Raw genomic sequence first — 26,841 nt, 5'->3', positions numbered from 1 at the left:
CCCAAGCTAGCATGCCTCTAACCTAGTCCCCCACTCCTATGTCCTTCCTTGTTTCCAGTGTCATGCTGGCTTCAGGGAGGCTCTGCCTCATGCCCAAGGAAGTGTCTTGATGGTACTGAGTACAAGATCAGGGCCTAAATGTAGACCACAGGAGTGGAGGAAGGGGACAAAAGATGTGATAGAAAAATGTTATCAGTCACCTCCATACAGCTGGACAGGTTTACAAACAGCCAGGGTTAGGATTAGAGTTAGGAAGGCTTCAGCTCCTGTTTGGTTACCCAGATAAAGTGGCCGTATTTTCATCCTTTAAGTGCTCTGTGAGTTGATTAACAGCTAGGAAATGAATTGCTTTAGAAATCCCCCTTCCTGCCAAGATGGGAGCCCACTGTCAGGACGTTAATGCAGCTTTCTGTGGATCCGGATGCAGGAGCTGGAGACCTGCTCTGCATCCTGCAGACTGCCCCCATGTAGAAACACAGCATGGTTGTTTCCCCAGCCAAGGAAAAGAAATCCGAAGTCAAAGTTAGCCTATTAAAAAAAAGGAAGAAAAGGGTGTAGGTAGCAGGGCAACTGTGCCTGTCAGCATAACTGAGCCGCTCTCAGGAGCAGCCATAAGCAGTGCATCACCGACGACACTCCCAGGGTGAGAAGTCAGCAAGGGATTTCTTGGTTTTGGCAATTACTTTCTGCAGGGGTCAGCTTTATCATAACTGTATATGCATGGCTGTTTCTCTAAGAAGTTAGGGCAGTGGTTTATCAGTCCCCAAAAGACTAAACTAGTAACCATAGTGCTGTTAAAAGAAGGTGGTATGAGGCACCTCTGGTTTTGGCCATGGACCATGGCCTAGGCAGATTGGAAGCAGTGATAAGATCCCAGCGCACTGGGGCTGTTTCTGTGAGGCTACACAGTGTGGCGAGTACACAGAGGAGAGATACCCCTCAGCTACCTTGAGCAGCCCCAAAAGGTACTTGGTGGTAGGCTTTGAGGGGGGCAAGTTTAAAGTCTGCCCTTGGAGGATTTTCCCTGGAAAGGGAGAAGGGTTTCAGGAGCAGGAAACTCTGCTTATAGCCACTGGGATTTAAACATCATTTCTTCTACAGGTGAAACTAAGCCTTGGCAGAGGGGAGGGAAAAGGAAAGAGAGCATTAAAAGAAGTGAGGAGATGGTTGCAGAAAAAAATGTATGTTCATCTCTGGCCTTCAGCACAGATCATGCTGTAGCATATTCATTTCCCACTGAGGGGCTTTGCTTCCCAGCCACAGGTCCTGGCAGAGCCTTTGGCAGCAAAGCTCTGTCTCCCGGGTGCTTGAAGAGGAGCACGGGGAACATCTAGTGGCCAGCTGGCCAGCGCTGCACTGGGCATTGCCAGGGAGATATTTATTTGAAACTAAAATAGCGTGGTGCATTTAAATGAGTAAACCAGCTTTATCCTGAGATTTGCCATATCTCTTTCTGCCTGTCTCTATGTTCCTCTGCATCTCTCTGCAGAGCTGCTGCTTTTTCCCATCGCGAGCAGTCTTCCTTCTGCTTTTCCTCGTCCTTAGCAGCCCTCTCCCCACTGTCTGTCCTTTGGGCTTGTCAGTGTTAATCCAGCAGGGTAGAACTGACTGTGGCTGGGATATGATCTGGAGCAAGCTTTAGACTTTTCAGCAGATGCTTTTTAGGGAGGGGGTTACCGAACACACCTGCTGCCTTTTGATTCCCAGAGCTGCTGTGTATCCCCAGCTCCCCCGCTGCATGGAGCAGGTTTGGTTTTGTTATCCCAGTGGAGCAAAGCACACAGAAATGGAGCTTGTTTTTCCCGGTGCCAGTTGAGGCTGCAGCTTGCGCCCTGGCAGACCCAGGCTCCTCTCCATTCCTGCTTCCAGCTCTGACCCTTGCCCTGCCACCCTTTGTGTGGGACCGAAGTCTTTCCTTTCCTGGTGCTTTCCTGTGGCTGTGCCAGGACAGCGCATGTAGTTGCACAGGGAACTAGAAAAAGCAATGTCTAAGGGAGGGGAGCTGAGAACAGAGGGAAGAAGAGTGAAATCCTGAGGCTACGCTTCCCAATCCTCAGTGTATTTGCTTGAATCTGGGAGGAGAGATTAGCCAGGGGAAACTCCACATAAATTTGTGATATCCCCTTGTGAGATGTGAAAAGAACTGTGGCCGGCACAAGGACCTCCCTTCCCACTGATAGTAAGATCTTGAATATCCTTCTTTTGAACACGTCTCTGGTGGCCACAAGTCCTCTTTTGACACACGTGTATCTCAGAGCAGGTGCCAAGGTGTACCTGCACCTGCTCAGCTACATGAGGAGGCGGCTGTGAAGACTTCCTGGGGCATTGTCAAACTGTTTCTATTGTTGCACCCCCGCTTGCCTCCACGCACAAACACGTGCATCTTTTCTCTGTCTTGTCAGTTTAGTTTTCTCGCAGCAAACAAACTATCCTTAGGACAGCTGAATTTCCAGGAAGCCTGCCAGGGCATAGTCTTCATCTCCATAAAAAGAAATGAAATGGGAAAAAAAGAAAGAGATTAGATTCCTCCCAGAACGCCTCTTGTGCTCCTCTCCTCCTCCTCGGTGGCGTCGGCACTCATTCAGCTTTCCAAGTGCTTAGGATAGGTTTGATGGGTGGGGTTGATCCTCCCTGGCTCCAGAGATGCACTGTCTTTCTGTCTGTGTTTCCTTCCCACCCTTCTGTGGTAAGTAAGAGCCATGTGTTGCAATGTCAAGCAGTTCCTCTTTGTGAACTGGGATGACTGCAGATGGGATGGAGTAAGGCCCAAATATGGGTTTTCATCTGCACTTCTCAAAACTAAACATCTTGCTTCTGAGCTCACTTATAAGTTGTTGTGCCTCTCCTCTGCTGACAGTGGGTTTTTACTCTTCTCTCGCTCTTCCTCAGCTCCTCAACCAGCGATCTCTCTGGCTATGAGCATGGCTATCTGAGGAGAAGTCCTGATCAGTACAGTTCCCGGGGCAGCATGGAGAGCTTGGACCACTCCTCCCCTGGCTATCACCCTTGTCACCTGTCCCCGGCCAAATCCACCAACAGCATCGACCAGCTCTCCCACTTCCACAGCAAGAGAGACTCTGCCTACAGCTCCTTCTCCACCAACTCTAGCATCCCCGAGTATCCCGCTCCTCCATTCAGCAAGGAGCACTCCTGCTCTACAGACAGCATGCAGTCCCGAGGTGGCCTGCAGGAGGGCATGAGGCAAGCTGACATCAGGTATGTCAAGACAGTCTACGACGCCCAGCGAGGGATCTCTGAGGAGTATGAGGTGCAGTCCTCTGCCTTGCTTCCAAGTTGTGAGGCCCGGGCTTCACTGGATGGTCGCGGCCACAGCAGGCTCCACGGCTTCAGCCGGCACAACGCAGCTCCCTCCTGGGCGCAGCCAGGCCAGGGCTCCTCAGACAGCAAGAGCCAGCCCCCCAAGGGACCTCCCTTGCCTCCCACTCGCAGCGACAGCTATGCAGCCATTAGGCATCACGAGAGGCCCAGCTCATGCACTGGCCTTGATCTGAACAAGCCTGGTAGAACCCACGCGAAAGGGGCCTGGCCTCTGCTTGTCAGCACTCTATCCCAGGGTCCGCTGCTGAAAACCCCCTTCGGAGAAGGGCATCTGCACACTGTGGTGGAGAAGAGCCCAGAGAGCAGCCCCACCATGAAGCCCAAGCAGAGCTATTCCCAGCCAGCCCAGCCGGGGCAGCCCCTGCTGCCTACGGGTGTCTACCCAGTACCTTCCCCAGAGCCGCACTATGCCCAGGTGCCCCAGCCTTCTGCAAGCAATAACGGGATGCTTTATCCAGCTCTGGCCAAAGAAAGCGGGTACTCAGCGCCTCTTCCAGTCTCTTATGACAAGGCCGTAGCCAGCAGCACCCTGGGCTTTGATGAGAATGGAAGCCAAAGCACTACAAACAGATCAACCATCTTCTACCAGCCCCCAGCAGCTGAGAGAAAGCACGATGCTGCAGCAAAACTTCTCCAGCAGAAACCTCCTAGCGCGGCAGGCCCAGAAGTCTGCCTGACCACGTCGAGAAAGGAGGAGTTGTTACCTCTCTACAAGGTAGCACACAGCAACCGAGAGACTGCAGGTACTGCGCAGGCCTCCAAACACAGTCTTCAAGCTCCGCAGCCCCATCTGAGGGATGCTAGTGAGAGAAAAACCCATTACCAGCCCAAAGAGGACTGGACAGCTGAATCCCAGGAGGACAAAAATGGCAACACACAGATAAACGAGAGAGACGCTGCTGCTCACCACCAGTGGGGTCACAGCAGGGCCAAGGAGTATGGCTTCTCCTCCTTGCAGAACATCCCAGAGAGCTCCAGGAGACAAAGCAGCTCCGAGGTAAAAGAGATGCAACCAGGCGAGGGTTATTCCAACACCAAACTGTCCTTCTTGAACAGCAGCAATAAAGAGGAGAAGGATCACAGGGGACAGGGGCACAAACAGTGGAGTGACGTGGACCCACAGGCCTTTGCGAGGCAGGAGGAGGAGGGCACGAGCGTGACTCCATTCCATGCTGCCGAGCCAGAGTGCGAAGAGCCTCCTTCTCCGCAGCACCCAAAGACCTCTGATTTTGGGAGGAGCCGGCTCAGCTCTAGCAGCACCCAAAGCTTTCCCTATGGCAAACCAGACGCTGGCAAGCCCCGCTGCTCGGTGCTAGAGAAGGTCAGCAAGTTTGAACAGCGAGAGCAAAGCACTCACTGGCCCCAGAGCGCTGGCGTTCCCAGCTTCGGCCAGCACTACGGGCCAAGCAGGACAAGCCAGGCCTCCAGCGCGAGGTGCTCTCTGCACAGCCTGGAGGACATGCGGAGCAAGCTCCGTGAGCCTGGCCAGCTGCCCAGTGAGCCAGGCAGGGTCTCCAGCCCCTCTGTCAGGAACGGGAAGCTGGAAGAGGCTGACTGGCGCCCCATAGAGTTGCAGATGGCGGCTTCGGTGAAGCAGGCAAGACCCAGCGAATACTACAACCTGTGTCCTGAAAATGAGGTGCAAATAAGGGCGGCTCAGCTACCGAGGAGTAAAAGCACATTCCAGCTGGGAGGTGAGCCTGAGAAGGAGATCCTCTGGAAGGATAATGTCCAGGATGCCCACGGGTCACAGCTGGACACACCATTTAACAGGGCCTACAGGAACAGCATTAAAGATGCTCAGTCCAGGGTGTTGAGGGCTACTTCCTTCCGTCGCATCAGCCCCCCATTTGGGAGCGCACCCAAGAGGACGACCCAGAGGCCTGCCTCGGCCCACGTGGGCATGAGGAGCACGGCGGCGTCTCCCCATACCCCGAAGGAGAGGCACAGTATCACGCCGACGGAAGGCAGCCTCTCCGCCCTGGACTACACCAAGACACAGCACATCTTGCGCATCGGGGGTCGAAAGCGGCTGACGGCAGAGCAGAAGAAGCGGTCTTACTCGGAGCCGGAGAAGATGAACGAGGTGGGCATCTCTGATGGGGAGCCATCGCCTTTCTCCTTCCAGAAGAAGAGCATCCATTTTGTCTTCCCAGAGAACACAGTGGCTGACCGGCGTAAGATCTTCGAAAGGGATGGCAAAGCTTCTTCCACAGCCAGCCTCTCCAAGCCGGAGCTCAAGCAACTCCAGCAGAACGCCCTCGCCGACTACATCGAGCGCAAAACAGGGAGACGGCCATCCTCACAAGATGTCGGACTGCTGAGGGAGCGCTCCCACAGCTCCTACCTACAGGCAGGTGGCCCAGACAGCCAGAGCCTTTCCTCTGCCTCCAGCATGAATTCCCTCCAGGACCAGAACCTTTACCGACGGAGAGAGTCCATAGAGCGGATATGCAGGATGGGGCGGATATCGTCCACGCTTCCTCCTGGCCTGATGGGCTGCTTCGATATGAGTGGAGATGAGAAGAAGACAGGGCACCAAGACAGCTTGGTCACAAGCCGACCGAAAACAGAGAGGTGCCGGGACTACAGAGCCAAAACGGAGCTCACCAAAGGCACGCAGACAGACCCTCTGGGCATGCAGGGCCAGCCTCACTACAGGAAGCAGGAGCAGGTCTTTGAAACACACTCCACCACCAGGAAATCTGGGAAATCGGTGTCTGTGGAAGACTTGCTTGATAGGTATGACAATCAGACAGTCCCTGTGCATGTACGTTCCAGATCGTCTCCCACGGCGGATAAGAAACACCAGGTATGTGCAAACTGGATCATGTGTGCAGGCAGGCAGGGCTCTCTGAACCAGGGAATGAGGGGGGATGTTGGAGGGCAGGCTGATGTTCAGTCATGGCAATTACTCCATTGGTTAGAGAGAGGTTAAGTGCAGATTGAGATGGAGACAGTTTATTGCGTTTCAATTACCAGGATGCTGTTTTAAATGCTTGCTGGTGGGGTACTGCTTCTGTTCAGCTTTCTTACTGTCGGGGCTATTTCAGGGATTTCATTGATGCTGGGATTTCAGTGCATATGCTGGTAGTGTGCATGTGTTCTTGCTGCTCTGGACATCCCATCTGAGGTGTCCTGATCTTACCTGTCAGCATCAGTGGAGGAGCACCGAGTACCTTTCCGGTGGGGTGTACCATTAAGGTGGTGATATGCTGTTGCTGCTTTCTGCCTTAGTCCACTTTCCCGGTGCAAAGTAGAGAAGACTAAAGGCTGCCTGGAATTGCTCTGGCTCCCACTGTGCCTGACAGTGCTGGGAAATGTTCAGCGGACGAACTGCCAAGTAACCATTATGTTTTGCCTCCAAGCCCTGGAGGGAAACATTGCAGAGAAAACTTAGTGGAGACCCTGGCCGCTCTTTCCATGTCCCCTGCTTGGCGGTTGGGAACATTGCACTGATGTCACAAATAGGGAATTTGACTGACTCTGATGATGGTAAATAGTAGAAACAGGCTAACTACTTAAAGAACAACTGTCCAGGCCAGCTCTTCAGCTGGCTGAAATCTGTTCAGACCTATTTAGGTAACTGCAACTGGTAGAGCCGCATGGGTTTACAACAGTGATGGGTCTGCTGCCCAATCCCCGTTTCCACGCCAGGCTCCATTCATCACAGGGAGAGGGAGGAAACAACCAAAATGTGTGGACAGGCTCCTCGCTCCAAATAGTCTCGGTGTTTGGACAGTCTCACGTATTTACAGGGCAGCTGAGATCCAGGACATCTGCTTCGACTCTTGCACTTGCCACTGGCCCAGAACAGATTACCTAGCTATAACAAAGTGGTACTGGGTCAAGTAATGTAAAGGAGACTCTGGGCAGCGTCTTGGAAACAGGCCAAACTGGGGTGCAGGGGAAGGAGCTGTCCTCCCAAACTCGTCGTGTGCTTCATTCTAAATGTCCTCCCTCAACAGACCTCAGATCCCACGCTAAGTTTTTAAATAGAGAGAATTAAAAAAGCAGCTTGTGAATATCAAGTGACCAGAATGCATTTCCATAACCACCGCTGTCTCATCCCATCATCAGTATTTTTCCACACCAGCCAGGCATCACGCTCATCTGTGCAATTTTGTCACACTTGCTGATCATGAAGTCTTGCATTCAGTAAGAGGACAGTCCTTAAGAAAGAGTTAGGGTAAAGGCCAAGCTGCGACTCTTTCTCTGTTTCCCGGAACAGTCAGAGCGGCAATAAAAACAGGCATCCAGAAAGAGAAAAATCACTAAAATGCACTTTTCAATGACAGGTTGGACAACGAGCAGCCCTAGTTCATTTTTACCCAGCCCACTCTCTCGGGCAGGGGACATACAGGGCAGTTCTTGAGATCTTTATTTCCCCCTTGTTGGCTCATTTTTAATCTTGCATACGTTCAGCAGGCAAACCAGAGTTTCTGCCTGTTGGAAGCTGACTCGAGGAAGACGATGAACAGCACTGCAGACCTGCTTACAATGTCTTAGTTCAAATACAGAAGAGGGGAGAGCCCTTACTGCTGTTACCCAGAGTGATTTAGCTTTATCCAGTTCTGGAATGAGGATTTAGTCCCATAGGCAGCAAGGCACTTGTGAAGATCCTGTTCTTAAATCCTAATTGAAGAAAGCATGTTTGACTTCCAACATAGACACCAATCCATAAGTGTCTGTTTGAAAGGGAAGTATATGTTTAAGTGCTCACTTAATTAGTTTTGTTTCTGATCTGTCTCCAATACAAAACCAGAGCTACAAAAGTGGGGGACAAAGCCAAAGCAACAGGGTGATTTTTTTTAATTATTTATTTTTTTGGCCTTTTCAGATTTTTTGTGGGAAATGTTTATTACCAGTTTAGCAGCAGACTTCTCTGCCTCACTGTATGTTTTTCAGGGCCTTGTGTACAGTGTCTAATGTTCCTTTCAGGCTGCATATAAATCACATTGCAATGTCACTGTAGGAATTTGTTTAAAGATATAAAGAAATTGATAGCCATGTGGAATTTTTAGCTCTCAGTCTTCAGAACGCATTCTCAGCCTTCCTTCCTCTCTGCTTCTTTAGTCTGTCTCAGCCTGCATATTTCCCAGCTCCCAGACTCCTAAATCAAGATCTGCACTTATCGTCCCTCTGCAACAACGCTGACCAAAAAAGCAGATTACTAAGAGTGTGGAGTAAGGGGGCACTGAAATGCTCTCTGCTGGAAAGATCGTACAGGAGAAAATACCAACCTCTTCAAAAGCAGGCTGAGCATTTGCTTTCATGTCTCATAATAGGCTGGTGTTCTATGGTGGGAGCTCTAGGGCAGAGAGAGTCAGATTTACAAAGGTATTTCAGCTGCAAAACTTATCTGGTTTTAGATGACATTAATGCCTAAAGACGGTAGTTCCTGCGCTTTGGTTTTCAAAAGAATCAAGTGCCAAACTTAGCGATGTTTTTCAGCACCTCTGCCTGTTGCTGGAGTTTCCAACCTTGGTGACATTCAACATCTCTGCAGCGTCTCCATCCTGTTTTGGCACTGAGCTTGGGCACAGATTGTTCACTGTTTAGCTTCCCCGGTTAAGGCTGCTTCAGTGATGTCCCAGCTTCTTGCTTGCATGTAAAACAGAGGTGAACACCCAGGTCCCACTGATACCCTTGAGCATGTTTTTAGAAGAGGCAAGGACTTGCTGAGAGGTTTTAAAAAACCATTGCTCTGAATAAGTCTGCCTGTTGGCCCACAATCCATCCAGAAAAAGGCAGACAAGTCCTCTAAGCAGGAGTAGGGTACTGGGGAGCAGTACGCCACGCTAGAGTTTTCCTCCCATCTGTATATGGCACATGCTATGGTCTCTTCTTGCTAGGAAGCATCAGTGTTTTGTTATTTTGTTTTGCTTTCCACTCGCTGCTAATACTGTCTTTGCACTCCAGGACCTGCTGAGAAGGGAAGGCAGTGAATTTGGCCCCATGGTGAGAGATCCTTTCTATGTGGTCAGCGCAGGAACCAGGTACGTATATGTTAATGTCCACTTTGTTACTGCAGGATCAGCTCTTGCCATCCTGCTGCCAGCAGCAGTTGTCATGTGTTTATGTAAATGGATGGATCGTGACAAACTAGAGAAAACGTCTGCATGGACACAGTTCTGGGTGTGTTCCGTCCAGCAGAATTAGGAGGAGTACATTGCTGTGAGCTTTTTTTTTTTTTCACTATAGATATTAATTCACTATCAAGTCCTCCTCATGTCATCTTGGAGCATGTTTCTGCAGCAAATTTCCAGTTATGTAACTTCCAAAATGTGTTTGATCTGCTGTTAGAACTCGCATCTAGATGCTGTCATAACTTAAGGATTCTAAAGGGAAAAATACCTTGATGTCCCGCTCTGTCTGGTTTTCTCCGGTCCAGGATGCTGCCTCCCCAAAAGCAAGTGAACATTTGCATGGACTAAAACAGGGAGATTTCATTTATCTTGCTGAATTGGGAGCTTGTGTTTAGGCTGCTTTCCTTTGTGCAGGCAGGATATTTTTGCTCAGCAACAGGGGAGAGAGAAACGTTTTTAAAAATAGAAAAGTGTGATCATAAAAATCATAATATTAGGACTTATGTAACTGTCCACTTAGCAGTGGATTGTTTTGAAGTTAACTAGAACTGAAGTTGATCTTGCTGTATTTACATTTAAATAATAAATAAGATGTTTGCCCTAAGCTCCCAGTGCCCAAACAGCTAACTCGTATTACAGTAAAAACCATCAAGAGGGACTAAAAGAATTTTTCACAAAGGAGCTCTGTTTCTCACAAACTTGCAGTAAATGTCAACCCACTCTGTTGTCACAGTGGGAGTTAACATTGCTGTCTCCAAAGGTTTCACCATGCAGCTCTGGGTCAGGAAGCCACAGCTAGAAGTAGAGAAAGGCTCCTAGTCTAGCTGGATCTTACTTCTGACTGGCTGGCTGGTTTTGCCCCTAAGAAGACGTAAATGTTGTTTTAGAGGGACTCAATCTGCCTTCAGGCACATCCTTTTATGATTATTTAAAACACACCCGTTTACTTTGATTCAGTGTAACTTTTTCCTTTTTTTTCCTAAGAGAACAATACAGCTGGTTTAGTTCGTCCTGCCTCCCCATTTCTTCTAGAGATGGTATTTCATCATTCTCCTCAATAACTACTTGCAGCTTCCTTTTTTTTTTTCCCCAACCTATTTTCCAAGTAACGGGATTGAACACCCAGACTGAAAACAAGTTTATTGGGGCACGAAATGTAGGTTTCTCATTTTCACGCTTTACTGCACAAAGATTATTGGTATTAACAGTTTTATGATGTTTCTGCTGCGTAGGCATCCTGCATGCTCTGCAAGGACATTTCTTCTGGGAGATGTGAGGTTGCTTTCCCTTCTTGATCAGAACTGGATTTCCCAAAAGATAGAACAAGGGGATGGGAGAAGACAGGATAAAGTCCTTGGCTCTGAGGACACAGGGTCCCACTACACAGTCTGCAAACCACTCCCTACGCGCCTCAGCTGCTGAGTGATTTTTCTTATGTTACTGCACCTGAAATGACCTGAAAGAGAACCGGCATGAGTTTTGGAAGCCAGAGGGCTCTCTGATCATTCACTGCTGAAGCCAGTAGAAGTTTTACATTTAACTCGCAGTGAGAACAAGGTCTGAATCCTCTGCAGACTGAAAGGGACAGGTAGACCAGGACCTTACCCATGTGTCAATGATTCACAGAAGGAGTTCCACTATTAGGATACTGTTGAATGTTCACCTGCCCCAGTGTGAGTGAGTATTTCACGGTCTGATTCATGTGGGATTATTGTAGCATCTTTAATCTATCCCTTAAGAGATGCGGTCTTTGTCTGTCCTGTGATTGTCAGCCCAAAATAGCTGGTTTTCTAGATGGTCCTCTCACATCTAACTATCACTATCCTGTCGCTGTCTGTAGCATAGTCCATGCGTGGGCCTTTCAGGGAAGGCAACAGCAGGCAGTAGGAATTACGCTTCTAGGTTTCCTTGGGATACAGCTGCTTAATGTGCTGGAGAGGAGATGGGACCATCCCTACCACCTCTCTTGCTCAAGGAGGAAAACTGTCACATGGTGAAGTTAGAGAAACCCTGGTCAGCAGTCACTTGGTCCGGTCACACGTGCTCTGTGACTTACGCCCCATGCTTATGCTACTCTCCAGGTGTCATCAATAGCTGTCTCGTAAGCACTGTTGGAAGTGGTTGTTGCTCCACCAGTTTTAGAATCCACAGTTGCTTCCACAGTAGGAGAGATCTTTCAATTAGAGAATTACCATCTGGCATTTCTGACAAACACTGAGCATCTGAAAAGAATACACATTGCTACTGTCCAGGAACCACAGACAATACCAAGAGCAATCTGTCTGGGAAGTTTCCCCACCCCCAGGCAAAGGTTGCCAAATTCTATTCTCAATTACACCAGAATAAAGCCAGAACGACCCCTGTTTTTGACACTTATTCTTAATTTGTACCAGTACATCTGAGAGCAAATTTGGGGCCCAAGTCTCAAACATCACAGATTAGCAGTGTCACATTATTTGAACCATGCATCTCAAGAACAGAAAATACATTGGCAGTAGAGCTTTATTGTATTTTATTGTTTATGGCATGGCCTCATGTTTTTAGGCCATCTTCTCTTGCATCTGCTAGCACTATTATTACTGGTCATTTTGGTTTCCAGCTGAATAGCTGTACGGGCAAGTAGGTTTGGCTATGTATTCTGAGGAGGATCCTCACTTCAAAGGCCAGGCACTGTTTCTCAGACTCACATGAGAACATCTTTAAAGACCTGGAAGGAATAATTTTATCTGCTGCCTTTGCAGCCTTAACGTCCGTTTGCAGTTGAAGTGTATTGGCTTTGGTTTTTGTAACACCTGCCTATCTGAGTGGAGCTCTTTTTTCTAACAGGATTCCGAGATTGTAAAAGCTTTTTTAATTTTTCTCTGCCATCAAAATAGAGCATTTTTTGGCCTCACTTCGTTCTCGGAGACAGTTGAATCATTTTAATAGCACCTTTCCAAAAGGAGCAGATAATGTTGTGGGGATTTTTGGCCCATAAAGCTGAAATTCTTAAAATTATCAGCAATTGAGAATGGAGTTTGATGGTAGATAATGTCAAGTAGTCTATATTACAGCAGTTGCTACTAGCCCCATGTGTAACAAACAAAATTCAAAGGAAGGCTGGAAAGGAAGCCAGGCACTTAGGTTTCCCTAAGATTTTTTTCTATAGAGTTATTGCTGTGATGCTTACTACATGTATGCACATGTGTGTGTGATCTAGCCCACGCTGAAAATGATGGGAGATGGTCAGTGGGAATGGATTTGGCTCTGTGTCCCTAGCATTAGTAGACTGTATTTTACCACCAGTTTCAAAGCACAATTGCACCTCACCTAGATCAGCAAGCACTGACCCAGGCCTCTGATACGGTTGCATAATTTGCTCATTAAGGAGGTGCACAATAGCTTTCCTTGCTCATTGATTAATTATTAATCTTATCATGGTCTGTCTCTTGGTATTTAGGTCTTTCAGCAAGCAAGAAAGAAGCCACTCAGAAAAAATGGCATTCACAAGTTATTATCCCCATCCTCGCCACAGCAGCGAGGTTGTTACCGGGTCTGCCACGCTGACCGAGAACCACAAGCTCTCAGAACTTTCCAGGCCAGATAGTGGGACTTCTGCATTTGTCCCATCCCCAACAGAGGCAAGGAGTCACTATCCTGAGCAAAAGCAAGGTTTTAAACCCTTGTTCCTTAACCTTACTCCTTCTGGATCTGACCAGTCCTCCCCTAATACACCCACCCAGACTCCCTCAGACTTCCAGAGTGCAGGTGATGGCCAGGCTCTGAGACAGCACCATGCCAAACGAGATGCTGTTCCCCCTGAGGGCAACGGTAATATTCAGGCACAGTGTTTGGATGGTGTCCAGGATAGATCCCCTGAAACTCCCGCGGAAGAAATGATGCGGAGAAGGAAAGCTGGGCTGCTTCACAGATCCCTCCCGCCCAAAGTGGTGTGGGCTCATTCGGTCAAAGACAACAGCTACGCAAGGGCTATGGTGTCTCCTCCAGCGGCTGGGCCAAAGTTCTTCCAGAGGTGGCAGTCCCTGCCGACACAGAGCAGCACTTCTTCTGACCCAGAGACTCCTCCTCCTCAGGGGACAACCCATCTCCGAATCTCGGAGTCGGGCCTGCAGCTCACGCCCCCGCCATTGCTGCAGGACGATGAAGACGACGAGGTGTTTTTCATGCCTGCCCAGCCCGGTGTCATTGCTTCACCGTTGTCACCCCCACTGCCATCCCGTCCTCTTCCTGAGCTGAGCTCTTGCACTTCTGCAAACGGCATGGAGGAATTCCCACCTACTCCCCCACCGGTGGCGCTTGAGGGGAATGGGGCAGCTGGAGACAAATCCACCAGGCTCACAGAGGAGGCCAAAGTGAGGTAAGGGGGGGCTGTAACGCCGCGTCTCGGGCTTTGTAGGGCCATATACAGTAAGATATGCAGGGCTCCAGACAAATGTGACTGAGCTCCGCGTACCGTGATGACCCACCCACAGCTGCTAGCTGAGCGGGAGGCTTGCAGTAGAGTGAGGAGAGGGACAGACAGGCAGACTCGCTGCCGCTAGGCTTTGCTGGCTGCCAAGAGCGTTGTCAAATGATGTGGCCAGGGCAGGGCAGAAAGCAAGAAGGCAAAAAGCTTTGTGGCCCATCAGCAGATGCACTGACAGGTGCTTAGCCAGCAAGGCAAAGGAGGTTATGGGTGAGAAACTATCCTGGTCTTGTTCTCCCTGCAGTTACCATATAGATTTCAGTGGGGTTGCTTCTTACTCGCACTAGCTTGAAGAGTTAAAATGGCTGCCGACTCCTTCCAGTTACTGGTTTTTGAGAGAGAACTATGAAAATCCATGATGGTTTTTCCAAACAGTTAGAGTTTCCCAGAATACATGTTAGACCTGGCACAGAATAATGCTGTTACGAAACAGTGACCATCTGCCAAGAAGTAACAACACAAGTATGTCACAGTCACACTCTATAGTGAATTTTTTCCTGAAGGATAGGACTTTGGGCTAGGTGCCCAGCTGGCTTAACTCGGCACAGCTTCCCTCGCTCCCAAGGAGCTGCTCTGATTTCCATCCGGGAAAAATCTGTCCAGGGCTGTGGTAGTGATTAGCTTTTCCAACATGAAGAAGACAAATGAGTATAGGCTGCTCGGGATGGTACTCCCAGGTGGTGAGACGCAATGTCCCCAGCTTGTGAGCAGAAAGCCAAGTGACTCTTCCCTCACTAGTACTTCCTGTGTTGGAATGACAAAACAGCAGTGTCCAGGTTGAGGGGACAATATGCTTCTGGTGCCAGGAGCTTCATACTGTGGGCCTTTCCATGTTGAAATGAGAAGAAAGACACAAGAATAAGTGAAAGAAGGAAAACTTACTTGTCTTAGGCCTTCACTATGTGTTCACAATGGTCCTGTGTGGCAAGTTTATCTTCATCTCACAGAATTTTTCTGTCCATAGCAGCTTCAAAAGCTTTCCCAAAGCCCTGGCCGAGAGGGAGATAACAGGGTTGGGCACCAGTATCGGTGAAAATAATTGGCCCCTCTCACCGCCTGCATCAAAGAGGACTAGCTCTCCGTCTGCTGTGGATAAGCAGCACCCATTACCTGCTTCTACTGAAGGGCCTCCAAGTGCTGATAGACAGCCCATAACTCAACCTGAAGGTAACCACAGGGAGCCAGCAGTCATCACCGGAGAGTCAGAAAATGGCAGCCTGGACTCCGGGATACTCAGCGCAGCACCTCCAGTGAAAACAAAGAAAAAGACCCCAGAGGATATTAAGTCCGAGGCTCTAGCAAAAGAAATTGTCCATAAAGACAAGTCTTTGGCTGATATCCTGGACCCAGATTCCAAAATGAAGACAACCATGGACTTAATGGAAGGGCTTTTCCCCAGTGGAACCAGCTTGCTGAAGGAGAGCAACATGAAAAGGAAGATGACGCAGAAGAAAGTTAGCAGGACAGCAGTCGAAGATGACACGTAAGCACTGCTTGTTTGGGTGGTGGGCTAATGTCGCAGCAGAACTCGCTGCTTGCTTGCTTTTAAGGACAAGCCTGTCCTGATTTTTTCTGTATCTGTATAGGTGGATGCTGGCAGAGAGTGAGTTTCTCCATTCCCAGGCATGAGGACTGGCGGGGCATTTCTGAATTCCCTTTCCCATGAGCTTGGCTGTATGTGCAGCCTTTGAGCTTACCTCTCTGGGCTGTGTAGAAAATAATGCTGAGCTTGGTAACAGGGCAGGAAGTGAACCATCTCTGGAGATGTTGTTTGATTTTGCTATGTTAATCGTTGTAATCTGAAGCAATTCAGTCTAAAGCACGGTAACAGAGATATGAGAGTAAAATCAGGACCAAACCAGTGGCAGGCAGAAAGATAATGAGGCCAAATTTTGGAAGGAGGGATGGGGGTGCCTTCTTATTACAGGAGGGTGCAGAGATCAGCCCAAGTCCTCCAGTGTTTTTCTTTTAAGACAGAGACTCCCAAGTGACAGCTGGAGAGCCATACAGAAATAAGTTGTAATGCACCATGCCACATAAGATGGTCTGTCTATCCATCACGAGCTGAGCTGTGCTAATTTGCCTTCAGCAAGGATCTGATCCTGTAGAGAATTGTTAACCAGTCAACATTTTAACAGAGCAGCTGTGCTGTTCTGTGCAGGGGCGAGATACGAAAGCAGTCGACATGCACCCTCTGATGGCAGGAATTGGCCATTTCCTTTGTGGTTAATAACACTGGAAAGGTACCAAAGAGGGAGTGCTGGAAAACCATGGATTTAGGCATGGGAAAAGGTCACGGCCAGACTGAACTTCTCCTTTTTTTTCCCCGTGGTGTAGGAGAGAAGAAAAGGAAGCTCCTGTAACCCTGGTCACCTGTCCTGCTTATTACAGTGTTTCAGCACCCAAAGCAGAACTGCTGAATAAAATCAAGGACTTGCCAGAAGAAGTAGGTGAGGAAGAGGAGCTGCTAGACATCAATGAGAAGAAGGTAAATTCAGCACACACCACCATTTGCTGGTTACATTCCTGAAATAATAATAAGCCCTAAAATGAAGTGCATTTCTATTTGATGTCAGCTTTTGGCAGTCCCAAGTTGTGTGGGGGCTGGGTGCATTGAGGCCAGCTGTGAAGCTTCGTTAGGGTGACCCAGATTGAAAGAAGAGAGCTAATCTGAGTACTTACTGAGTACAGATCTTGCACAACCATGAGGCGGGCCTGTGTTATGCCAAATGCTGAACGTACAGGTTGTAAGAGGCAGTCCCTGTCCCGTAGCAAGGAAGGGAAAAGGAGAGGTGAAGTGACTTGAGCAAGGACAGCTCGGGTTAGAAATAGGAACAGAGTCCAGCTGGTGACTGCACTGTCTTAGTGCATGAGGTTTCGCCCTAGGATTTTCCTCTTCAGCGAAGCCAGTTCACCCATTTTACCTGCTGTCTGCACTCACTGCCTCCAAAGAAACATTGGTTACCCTTCCCCCCACACACTTTATTGTTTCACTGACCTGCTGAAAGCTATGTGCGCATCAGCAGCTCAGTCAGCATGACCTCGGTGTGATGACTTGGGTGGGAGGAGAGCAGGGCAGGAGAGGAGGAAATATTTTCCTCTGTTATTGCGGCTACATTTCACTGAGGAATGGCACCTGCAGTTCTTGCTGTAGGCTTGGGTGCTCTGTCTTCCAGGGCTTTTGCAGGGCCTTCTAATTTGCTCAGGTGGTTGTCTCACATTGGTTACCTTGTAATTACAGACATGTTGCGAAGCTCACGAATCCCAAGGAGCCACAGGCAGATACTTGCCTGTCTGTGCCTCCCTTCACACACCTACTACCTTCCTGTCAAAAGCTGCTGTGCCTGCCCACCTGTAACTTTAAAAGTTCCTACATTGGACTGGACAACATAGCACAGCCCATATTTCATGCTGTTTGTACAACAGCAGCGTTTAAACATACTGAAGGATACAAATATTTGTGCAAGTCCCATATGCTGTAAATACAGTCCTTAATTCTTCTTGCACTGAAATCAGGCATGGATTTAAAGAAAGGCTCCCAAACTCAGCCTCTCTGTCAAAGTGCAGAGAATTCACGTGTCTCTGGCACAACTCCACATTTTCTCTGGGTCTTCATCCCCATGCGAAGTGTAAAAAGGCAGAGAGAAGTCGTGAGGCTGAGTGATGTTTGCGAGTATGCAATTTGTCCTGCAGCCCTGACTTGGAGAGCTCACCTCTCTTTTTCATATTGCCTTACTGTTTCTGTTCTCAGCTTTCATCTGCTAAGCAAAATCTGTTCCATACCAGGCTTTAATACAGTGACAGCTAGAATGGGACCTCCATCAAAGTGCTCTATAACACAAATGATGAGTGCTAAGTGAGTAGATTAGCCCTATTTTGTGGAGCATTTGAGGTGCAAGTAGGACCCTGTCAAGTCTTTAAGAGCTGTCACACCGTGCCACTGGAATAGGTTAGAGACAGTCGCTGTGCCTGCCATCTCTTATTTCTGTGGTCCTACACAGATTCTGGGTAGCAAGTCTACACAGATGGATCATGCATGTGTTGCTAATCAAAAGCATTTGCCTAAGGCCTTTGTCTGCTGCTTTAATTATCTGGCCCGAGCCATTGGTTGTAGAGCACCCAGCTTCAAAGGTAATCGCAGCCCCTGCCATGTCTGTAGCATTTGATTGATTCTTGGGGTGCTGTTCACTTCAAAACCGTCTGACTGCTTATACCAGGTAGGGAGTGATTAAACAAGATGAGGGTGCTGCTCCAAGGAGTCGGTGGACATGCTGCAAGCATCTGACAGGCTTGCAAGTAGATGTGAGCCTGCAACGGAGGACAAGTCCCAGGCCTCAAAGGTTACATTTGCATGGAAAAACAGAAATAGATGGGAGCGATTAGGCCCAGACAGCAAGATCTCCCTGGTATGTTTGTTCATGGTCTGTGTGAAAGAACATTTGTATAGGCATTATTTGAGAAGGCAGCCACTCTGAGAGGTCATTTGGATAAACCAAGCTCATTTCCATTGTAAGTATGCAAAGGAGCTATATTGGTTGGCATTTGGGATCGCAGGAGAGTCACTGATTAATGAACACAAAGCAAGTATTTCGCAGTCCCTGTCCAGCTCCCATGTCTTCAGGACAAAGGTACATCCCTCCCAGCAGTGAGGTAGCCTCCTGCTACGGTTAGAGAGCAGGTCTGCACCTTGAGCAAAGCTCCCAGAGCAGGGAGAAACAGCTGCTGCCAGTTCTGAGCAGCTCGGTCCTCCTGAAAACCTGTTGAGGTTAATGCTCGCCTTTGTGTCCAGCCCATAGAGTCCTGCTGTAGAGTTCCCCCTGCCGGCATCGTACTCATTGAAAACGGATCCCTTGTTTTGCCCCTTAGGATTTGGTCCAGCAATCAACTGGTCAGGACCTCGGATCTTTCTTTTGAAGGTGGCATTAGCATCACAGGCAGAGGGAAGGGCAACTGTTGGTTCTTGTCTGTGGGTGCTACCTGTCCTACTGAAGGGAGAATCCAAGTAAAGGAGTTTTGGTTGTCCCTTATCCTGGCAGGTGGGATTTGCTCTCCTCTCGCCCTGAACTACCCTGCTAACAAACGGCATGACTTAGAAGTCATTCCAGCATAAGCCTGATGATGTTTGTTTTAAGAGAATATTACGCACATTTTATTCAGTCTTTGCATATATGTGAAAGCTGACAGTAGGCTGTAGTGCAGCCACCAAACCATGCGCTCCAGAGGATGCACGCAAAGTGTACCATCTAGTGGTGTCTGGCTAAACAGTGCTGTTAACTTCCCGGCTGCAAAACCAGCCTTTTAAACCCCACTCTGACTGGCCACCCCTGGGGATAAGGGCCAATTCAGAGCAACCCCCAGCCTGACCTGGGTTTGAAGGTCCTTTCTCCTTTGAAGGAGACTGCCTTCCTACTTGAAGTGACCGTCAGTTTTGATGGAAAGAAGATTTTGAGAGAATATTTTCAGGCAACCTTGTGATTTACTTGTATTTCATCCTGCAGTGTTTGTATGCAGAGTAGATTAACATACATGTAATGGTGCCCCAGCAGTGCATAAACTGAAGAGACTGAAAATACCCAACCCCTGTATGAAGAGCTTTTCCTGCTCTCTGTGCTCTCAGTTCTGAGTAAACAGAAGCAAGAATTGCACGCCCCAGGCCAGAGACTTCTGCTTTTGCATATGTCTTTCCCCTAAATCCTAACTGAAATGAGGATCTCCAGCACATGTGCAGCACTGCTGTTTCTGGAGTAACCGAACCCTGGGGGCCCCCTTTTCTTCAGCAGTGAAACAGTTGCCAGCATTTTCACAAAATGGGTGTGTGCTCTCCACGTCTTTGCCCAGTCAGTAAGTAAATTTAGAGCATCTTTGGTGTAAATGCTCACTTGATGCCTCTCTGCATAAGGCAGCAGCTGCACAGGCAGGTAGTTTTGGTCACAGTTGAATTTCAGGCTTGCATCTCAACACTGAGGTGGCCAAGTAAGGAGCAGTCAGTAGTTTAGGGTACTATAGGAGGGGAAAATACATAGCAATTCCCTCTTTCTTGCTAAGCCATATGGAACTAGTAAGGGTCAGCTTAGCCTCCTGTCATGCCATGAATACAGCTTAAAGTCATTTTTCTGCCAGTTGTTTTGTACAGTTCTGGGTCATAAAGTACAACATCCAAACAAGCAATTTCAGGCTGGGGCAGGGAGTGGGGAATATGCAGATGTGACTGTAGCTCTTTTCACGTGGAGACTTTACAGAACCTACAACCTACATCCTTCACATGTAGGTAGCTGGGTATCAGAACATGGTACACCAAATCAGATGTCTCTTTTATAAATGTTCATTGATGGTAGAACAAATATATCTTCATGCAATCTGATCGGGTATTCGGATTATCGCCTAGATGTGAAATTTCAGAGTTTTCTCTGTTTCCTCCTTAATGTTGTCTTTGTCAGCTGTTGCTGGCTTGACCCTGCTCCTCAGGAACTGTAGCCATATCCTCTTGTTGTCGTCATCCGTATGACCAGGGTGATCGTGGTAATGACCGATGTGGCAATGTGTTTCCCTTCTGACAGGCTGAGCTCATCGGGAGCTTGACCCACAAACTGGAAATCCTGAAGGAAGCCAAGGAGGGTCTGCTTGCAGACATTAAGATGAATAATGCTCTTGGAGAGGAGGTGGAGCTGTTGATCAGCAAGCTATGCAAACCTAACGAGTTTGACAAGTACAAGATGTTCATTGGTGATTTGGATAAGGTGGTGAACCTCTTGCTCTCCCTCTCGGGACGCCTGGCCCGTGTAGAGAACGTTCTGAGTAGTCTGGGGGAAAATGCCAACAGTGAAGAGCGGGTATGTATGTGCACAGCCATAGCGTCTTGGCCTTTTTCAGGGTGCGGGACAGCTGCAGTCACAAGAACGTGCTTGTTTGTATAAGCTAGGACCTCCAAAGGCTCACAGGAAGGCAGTTGTCTTAGTGCTTATGTATAAGCAGTAGGAAACGTGGTTCTGTCTCTAGGAATCTTGGTCCTGGTTTGTAAAAATGTCTCAGATCCTGTGGCTTTTGTCTTGAAACAGAATGGCCGTGTTCAGGACAGCATGTCTGTGACCCACAGCTGAGGAAAGGCTGTATGGTGTTGTGCGTCGTGGAACAACCCACTGCCTTTTACCTCAGTTGAAGCCGCATTTTAACATTCTTTGGGTGGTTGTGAGAGACAAAGCCAGATTTTCCTGGTAGTTGTTGCTTTCAAGCAAATTTTACTGACTTTCTTGGAGCACTTTCTGCCCTCCATTGACTAGAACATTCAGAGTCTGATTCAGTGGGATTCACATTCAATCCATAACAAGGAATTCACCCTCCTCCCCCAGGCTTTTGACAGTATGTCTGGGAGTGTAGCAGCCACCCCGCCTCCCTGAGAGGTGGCAAACGTGGTATCGGGAGGAAGGAGAGGGGGAATCGGTGAGTTTGGTGCTGCTGATACTGAAGCGCTGTCTCGTGTGTGTGCAGAGTTCACTGAACGAGAAGAGGAAACTGCTGGCTGGCCAGCACGAAGATGCCCGGGAACTGAAGGAAAACCTTGACCGTCGAGAACGGGTGGTCTTGGAAATCCTGGGCAACTACCTCTCTGAGGAACAGCTCCAGGATTACCAGCACTTTGTAAAGATGAAGTCCGCACTCCTCATAGAGCAGCGAGAGCTAGACGATAAAATCAAACTGGGTCAGGAACAGCTCAAGTGCCTGATGGAAAGCCTCCCCACAGACTTCACGCCCAGGGATGCAACAGCAGCAGCTGCGCTAGCTGCAGCACTTGCTACCTCTGCCGGGGTCGGTGGTAAAACACCTCCAGCAGTCTCTTCCTCACTCTAACCTTTCCCAGGTGGACCTGGGATACAGTCCTCCTGCCTGAGTCTGTTTAATCCAAGTACTTGGCAGATGGTTCTCTACAAAGACAATGAATGGAGACAGGTTTAAAACAAGATGTTAATGAAGGAAAAAAATAGCAATAATAAAGGTTTTATTTTCCTTTCCTTCCACCTCTGCTTCCTGGAAACTTAAATCAATGTGGAGGGAAATCTCCTCCTTCCAGAGATGAGGAAGAGTCTCACAACAATTAAACACATTACCTTTAATAAAAAACATGACTTCCTCTCTTCCCTCCCTTTCCTGCCTACCTGGCACCTCATTAAATAATGAAGGATCTAAAAGAATGAAGCCTTAAAAATAAAACCAACCCATTCTACTGAACATTATTGATATTTATATTTTTTAAAGAACAAGACAGAATGTGTAAGTTTTTGTACATACTCTAATCAGTTACTTGATTCTACTTTGTTCTGTATGTAGAAAAGACATTTAATTTTGTATTTTGTGAAAACCTTAACAAAAAGAGGGAACCCCAAAGATAGTCATGCATTAGCTTGGAACATCTCTTTGTGGTTTTGTTGCTGTTGTTGTTGTTTTTTAATATAATAAAGGGCTACCAGAAGATGCTTCAGCCTGTTTCAACACATGCTAAATATGCCATTAAGTGGCCTTGTGAAGGAGATTTTGACCAGGAAAATACAATATCTCCTATTCTGGATCTTGTGGTACTCTGATTGTGGAGTTTAAACACACCTTTATGAGAACCTGCATCTCAGGAGTCCGAGTTAGCATGAAGTAACAAACTCGGGTCTGGACTTACTGTGGGAGCGTGGGGGGAGCCTGTCTTTGTTTTGAACAATCATCTAACTCATGATCTGTGTTACTGTTGCAGGCTGAATGCATTTCTGTGAGATGTGAGAGGGATCTCTAGTGACATTATTTATAGGCCTGTTTTTGTGAAGGGGTGATGTACACTAGGATGTTTTTCATACAGCAATACCTCATTTGTCTGAACCCACTTCATCAGAAATTATTTTACAAGCTAGAAGAGGCATTAACTTGAAATCCAATATTCTCTTCCTACCCACAGAAATCATGCACGTGTAATGATAATGTTGTGCACCCTGCTTAGACAGACAAAAGCCTACCATAAAGACTATTGGATTATTTCCGAGTCAGGGCAACCTGTAGTAACTAAATGTGCCTGACTGAACTTCACCGTATCAACTTACCAAGTGCTGGATGATTGCTGCCACTTTGCAGTCGGCAAAGCAGATTGGGGCAGACTTCCTTCTTCTGTATGGAATGTGCTTTCCTCTCTAACGAGCTGCATCACTGTTTAAACAAAATGGCTAGAAGTCGCATGAACAGATTACCGCTGTGGCTGATGAGCCAGGTTTGGGTCAGCTCTCTTCTAACCTTGCAGAGATGGCCTGCTGCAGCAGTGATTCAAGCTTCTCCTTTCTCCAGGGTGTTGCACTGTTCATCCCAACATATCTTGCCACCAGGACCAGAGCATAGATTTTAGACATGTAGTTTTTAAGTCCATTTGTTTTGAATTTCAACTCTAGCATGTGACTGAAAATTACAATATTCATGGCTTTCAGTGCTGATTTTAAAGCCCCCTTTTTTCTAGTAGCTCACATCATAGCTCTTCCACGGGCAGCTTGGCAGATTAAAGAAAATGCCAATGCCCTTCTGTCATATCAAGCATCAATTCTCCAATACCCAAAAGAAAATCTACCTGGGCTTGTAATGCTTTTAGAAGCAGCAAGCCAATTACCTGTGATGACAGCAAACACATCCTTTTTTTTACTTCTGAGCTTGAACGCTACTCAGGCTCATACATCATTTCATGAGAACCCTAAGCAGGGGAACCGATTTTTATGCCTTAATAGCTGAATCAAAAACAAAACTGGAGGGAAAAGAATAATTGTTTGAGTGGAGTTTCAGGAAAACAGTGGGGGGAGCTGTTTCAAGCCAATCAAAACATTTAATTTGTCTTAAAAAAAAAATCCTACGCAGTACTTCACTTTATTATATTTAAAAGTTGTTTTAATTCAGATTTTTTTTTGCAGCCACCCTTCCATCCTACGCTTACCAAAACAAATCAAAAAGACTTGGCAAATATAGCAGGCCTTTGTGAACAGCCTGAGACCGGCCAACAGTACATTTTCCATTCAGTCAGTTCTTTCCTGAAAAAGAAAGTCCTGCAATCTACCCTCAGGTCAGGAAGAGCCTTCCATCCAAATAGGGTCTGCATGTTTGCTTCCAGGAACCAGCACTGACTTCAGGGGGAGCACCTTGGGCTGCGCACGCTGCAAGGTCCAGCTGCCTTCGCCCACAGGGGATGCATGATTGATGGCAATCGTCACTCTGCGTGCTGGCATTACGCTGCAAGTCAAGTGTTTCCAAGTGGTGGGCAGTCGGCCAGCCTTGTGGTGGTGGCGTATCAGGCTTTACTAAATAGTGTGTAAAACAGTTTCTTTTGTCGGGTTTCCAGCTAAAAATTTTGAGGTTAAGGGTTCATGGTGGTTTACAGGAAATTCAGATGTTTGGCATGGCTCTGCGGTCCAGCAAGTTTGGGGGTTGATGATGAAAGTCCTATGTGTGCTCCCACTGGACACACAACGTCAGCTAATGAGGCGAGAGATAGTTACTTGCATTTTTATAGCAATTTAGCTCTTCAGTTAAAAAATGAGTCAAAGCCTGTACTTCTGTTGTAAGCGCTGGTTAAGCTTATCATGAGGAAAACTGTCTTTGGACAACTTTTTGTTCAAAAATTGCTTTCCTAACTGCAAGGTTTGCTGAGTTTGGTAGGAGCACATCTTGACATGTATTTAAAGGTACTTGAACATTGGCCAAGCCAGTAGATTTACTTCTCAGTGCCTTTGGCAAAAAGGGGAACCTATTCATTGCTCCTTATCCCACCTTGCTTTTCTCTTGTTTTTTTAAAACTAGAGTATAATGGAAACTCATTTCCCAGAGTGATGATGTGATTTCATGGGCCAGGAATACCACGGACAGAATTTTACACTTATTGTCTAGTCCTCGTAAACTTACTGGAACAATCTGAATTTTGGGTCTGGCTACATGAGCTTTTTAGACCTGAACCTGTAGCTATGTGGCTACAGTGGAGAAAGCCAGTAAGATAGATACAGTAAGCATGATTTGCAGCGCTACCCCATCCCCAAAATGCGGTGTATTCTACATCCCAGAGCTTGGGTATTTCCCCTTGCAACTGCAGCACGTTAAAAACAAATGATTCAAAACACATCTTGCAGTAAACAGTGGTTCTCAACAGGTGGGCCTTTTTGCTAAAAATGAGCCTTATTTTTATAACTGAAACATCTGTTTGGGATATTGGAATGGAATACCCTACCTCCCACCCTTCCGTGGGGACAGCGGCACTGGCTGAGTTTGCCAGCCAGCCTGGGTGGCCTCCCTCTGTAGGTGACGGTGGATGAGACTCCTCCCCAAGTCAGTTCAGACTACCTGAGTCAAGTGCCTTCTCCAAAGCAGTCTCCAGAAAAGTCCATCGACTGTTGAAGGATCCTGCAACAGCTACCTGGCGCGTTCAGCTGGCTACAGTCGACACCTTGCACGGGGTGAAGTGCGCAGTCCCACTTCACTAGCTTGAAGAAATATCCTAGTAAGGACAAAGCAGTTGTTACACTTTTGACATACGTTGCCAGTTCAAAGTAAAAGCTAGCTGTACAAAAGCAACCGGCTGCCTCATTGCCTGTCACGTTACATTGTGTTTGCACATTACAGTTAGGAATATAGCATTTTTCCTGAGTCAGCATTCCTTAAATTGTTATCTTCAATTTCCGGCCAGTTTCTGAGGGACCTCTCAGGAAAAAGGCAGATATAAATCATTGTTCCACAGCGTCCTGCTCAGGCTGTAGCCTTGGCGCTAGCGAGGTGGGGTCCACTTTTCCTGGGCTTTGAAAGTAATCAAACTGCACTGCTGTCATAGCACCCAGACCCAGCACCGGGGAACAGAAAAAGATGGAGGCATGCACTTGCACCATGATGCTGTCTATTGCGCAGGACATTGAAGCAGGACTTTTAAACCTAGCTCTTGGTAAGTCCTCACATGCTTTTACCAACATGCTGTGCGCACAGTCTGCTCTGCAATGCTGTGCCATGTGATATAAGCACCGTGAAAATCTAATCATCCGACCTACAATTTGCTTTTTTTCATCAGAGCCCTTGGGCAATAGATGGTCACAAGGAATTCACGTCAGATGCTTTCCTCAAGACTAAATCTAGTAAAGAGTGTTCACATGCTAGGGTCTGTTGGTTGTAAGTTTATACACAAGATCTTTTGAGAAGGTTACCTATAAAATCGGTCAAACACAGAACACAAGAATAGTTTATGCATCAGGCTTGATCCATCATCTCTACAACTCAGCCACTGTCGTGATTGTTTAGACTGGTAATTAAGAGAAGCAAGCAAATCAAACTGGATATCATTTCATACTCACTCCACACAAATCCTGAGCAGTGACTTGTCATTTGCAAAATGAGAAACAGAGCGAGCTTTTTATAGGAGAGCCCATGCTTTAAATTGGTACAAGCAAACTAGGGGCATATGTAGAGACCTGATCCCCAGGTTTCTCCATGCGTTATTCAACCATCCACCAAGCTAGCGTTTACATCTGGGCTTGATTCATGTAACAGCTGTTTCTTTCTTTATATCCTTTCCAGAGGGGATGTATGCTGACCCTGACATGGCGTTATGGTTTGGCTGTGTTCCTACAGGACTGTTGCTCATGCCTCTGCACATAAACTTAAGTATCATACACCTCTTGTGTATTGCAGGGTTTTTCTAGTAATGTGTTACCGAACAAACATTGTTTGTGTTGTGCAACTGACTGCATTTTTGTGGCCAGAGTGGTCTCAGTCTAGGAGACAGTCCTTTCCCGCCTGGTTTGGCCAGACTCTGCTGTCCCTCTTCAACACAAACTGCAGAAATAGGCTGAATTCATGGCGTCAATTAGTCCAAAGGGTGTTTGCCGGATGCTTACATGCATGCATCTTATGCTGTTGCTTCTGTGCATACAGTAACACAACCTGTCCAGCTGTAGTTCTGGCTTTTGT

General features: G+C 47.5%; 1 protein-coding gene across 9 annotated transcripts in view; it reads left to right on the top strand.

Annotated features, from left to right (window-relative positions):
- Nucleotides 1-22,366, top strand: part of SHROOM3 (shroom family member 3) — a 154,501-nt gene extending 132,135 nt beyond the window's left edge. For 8 of the 9 annotated variants that reach the window (XM_069774798.1, XM_069774660.1, XM_069775024.1 and 5 more), the window contains 7 exons: nucleotides 2,890-6,151; nucleotides 9,262-9,338; nucleotides 12,868-13,785; nucleotides 14,858-15,376; nucleotides 16,231-16,381; nucleotides 20,451-20,723; nucleotides 21,379-22,366. In XM_069774798.1, coding sequence (XP_069630899.1) covers nucleotides 2,890-6,151; nucleotides 9,262-9,338; nucleotides 12,868-13,785; nucleotides 14,858-15,376; nucleotides 16,231-16,381; nucleotides 20,451-20,723; nucleotides 21,379-21,738 — 5,560 coding nt within the window. In that variant the 3' untranslated portion in view covers nucleotides 21,739-22,366. The remainder of the gene's footprint in view (nucleotides 1-2,889; nucleotides 6,152-9,261; nucleotides 9,339-12,867; nucleotides 13,786-14,857; nucleotides 15,377-16,230; nucleotides 16,382-20,450; nucleotides 20,724-21,378) is intronic. The other variant, XM_069774726.1, reaches the window with a different exon arrangement.
- Nucleotides 22,367-26,841: the final 4,475 nt, after the last annotated feature.

The sequence above is a fragment of the Haliaeetus albicilla genome, chromosome 1 (genome assembly GCF_947461875.1).
Source record: "Haliaeetus albicilla chromosome 1, bHalAlb1.1, whole genome shotgun sequence".
NCBI classification, from domain to species: domain Eukaryota; kingdom Metazoa; phylum Chordata; class Aves; order Accipitriformes; family Accipitridae; genus Haliaeetus; species Haliaeetus albicilla.
This window is presented reverse-complemented; position numbering and strand designations above follow the sequence as displayed.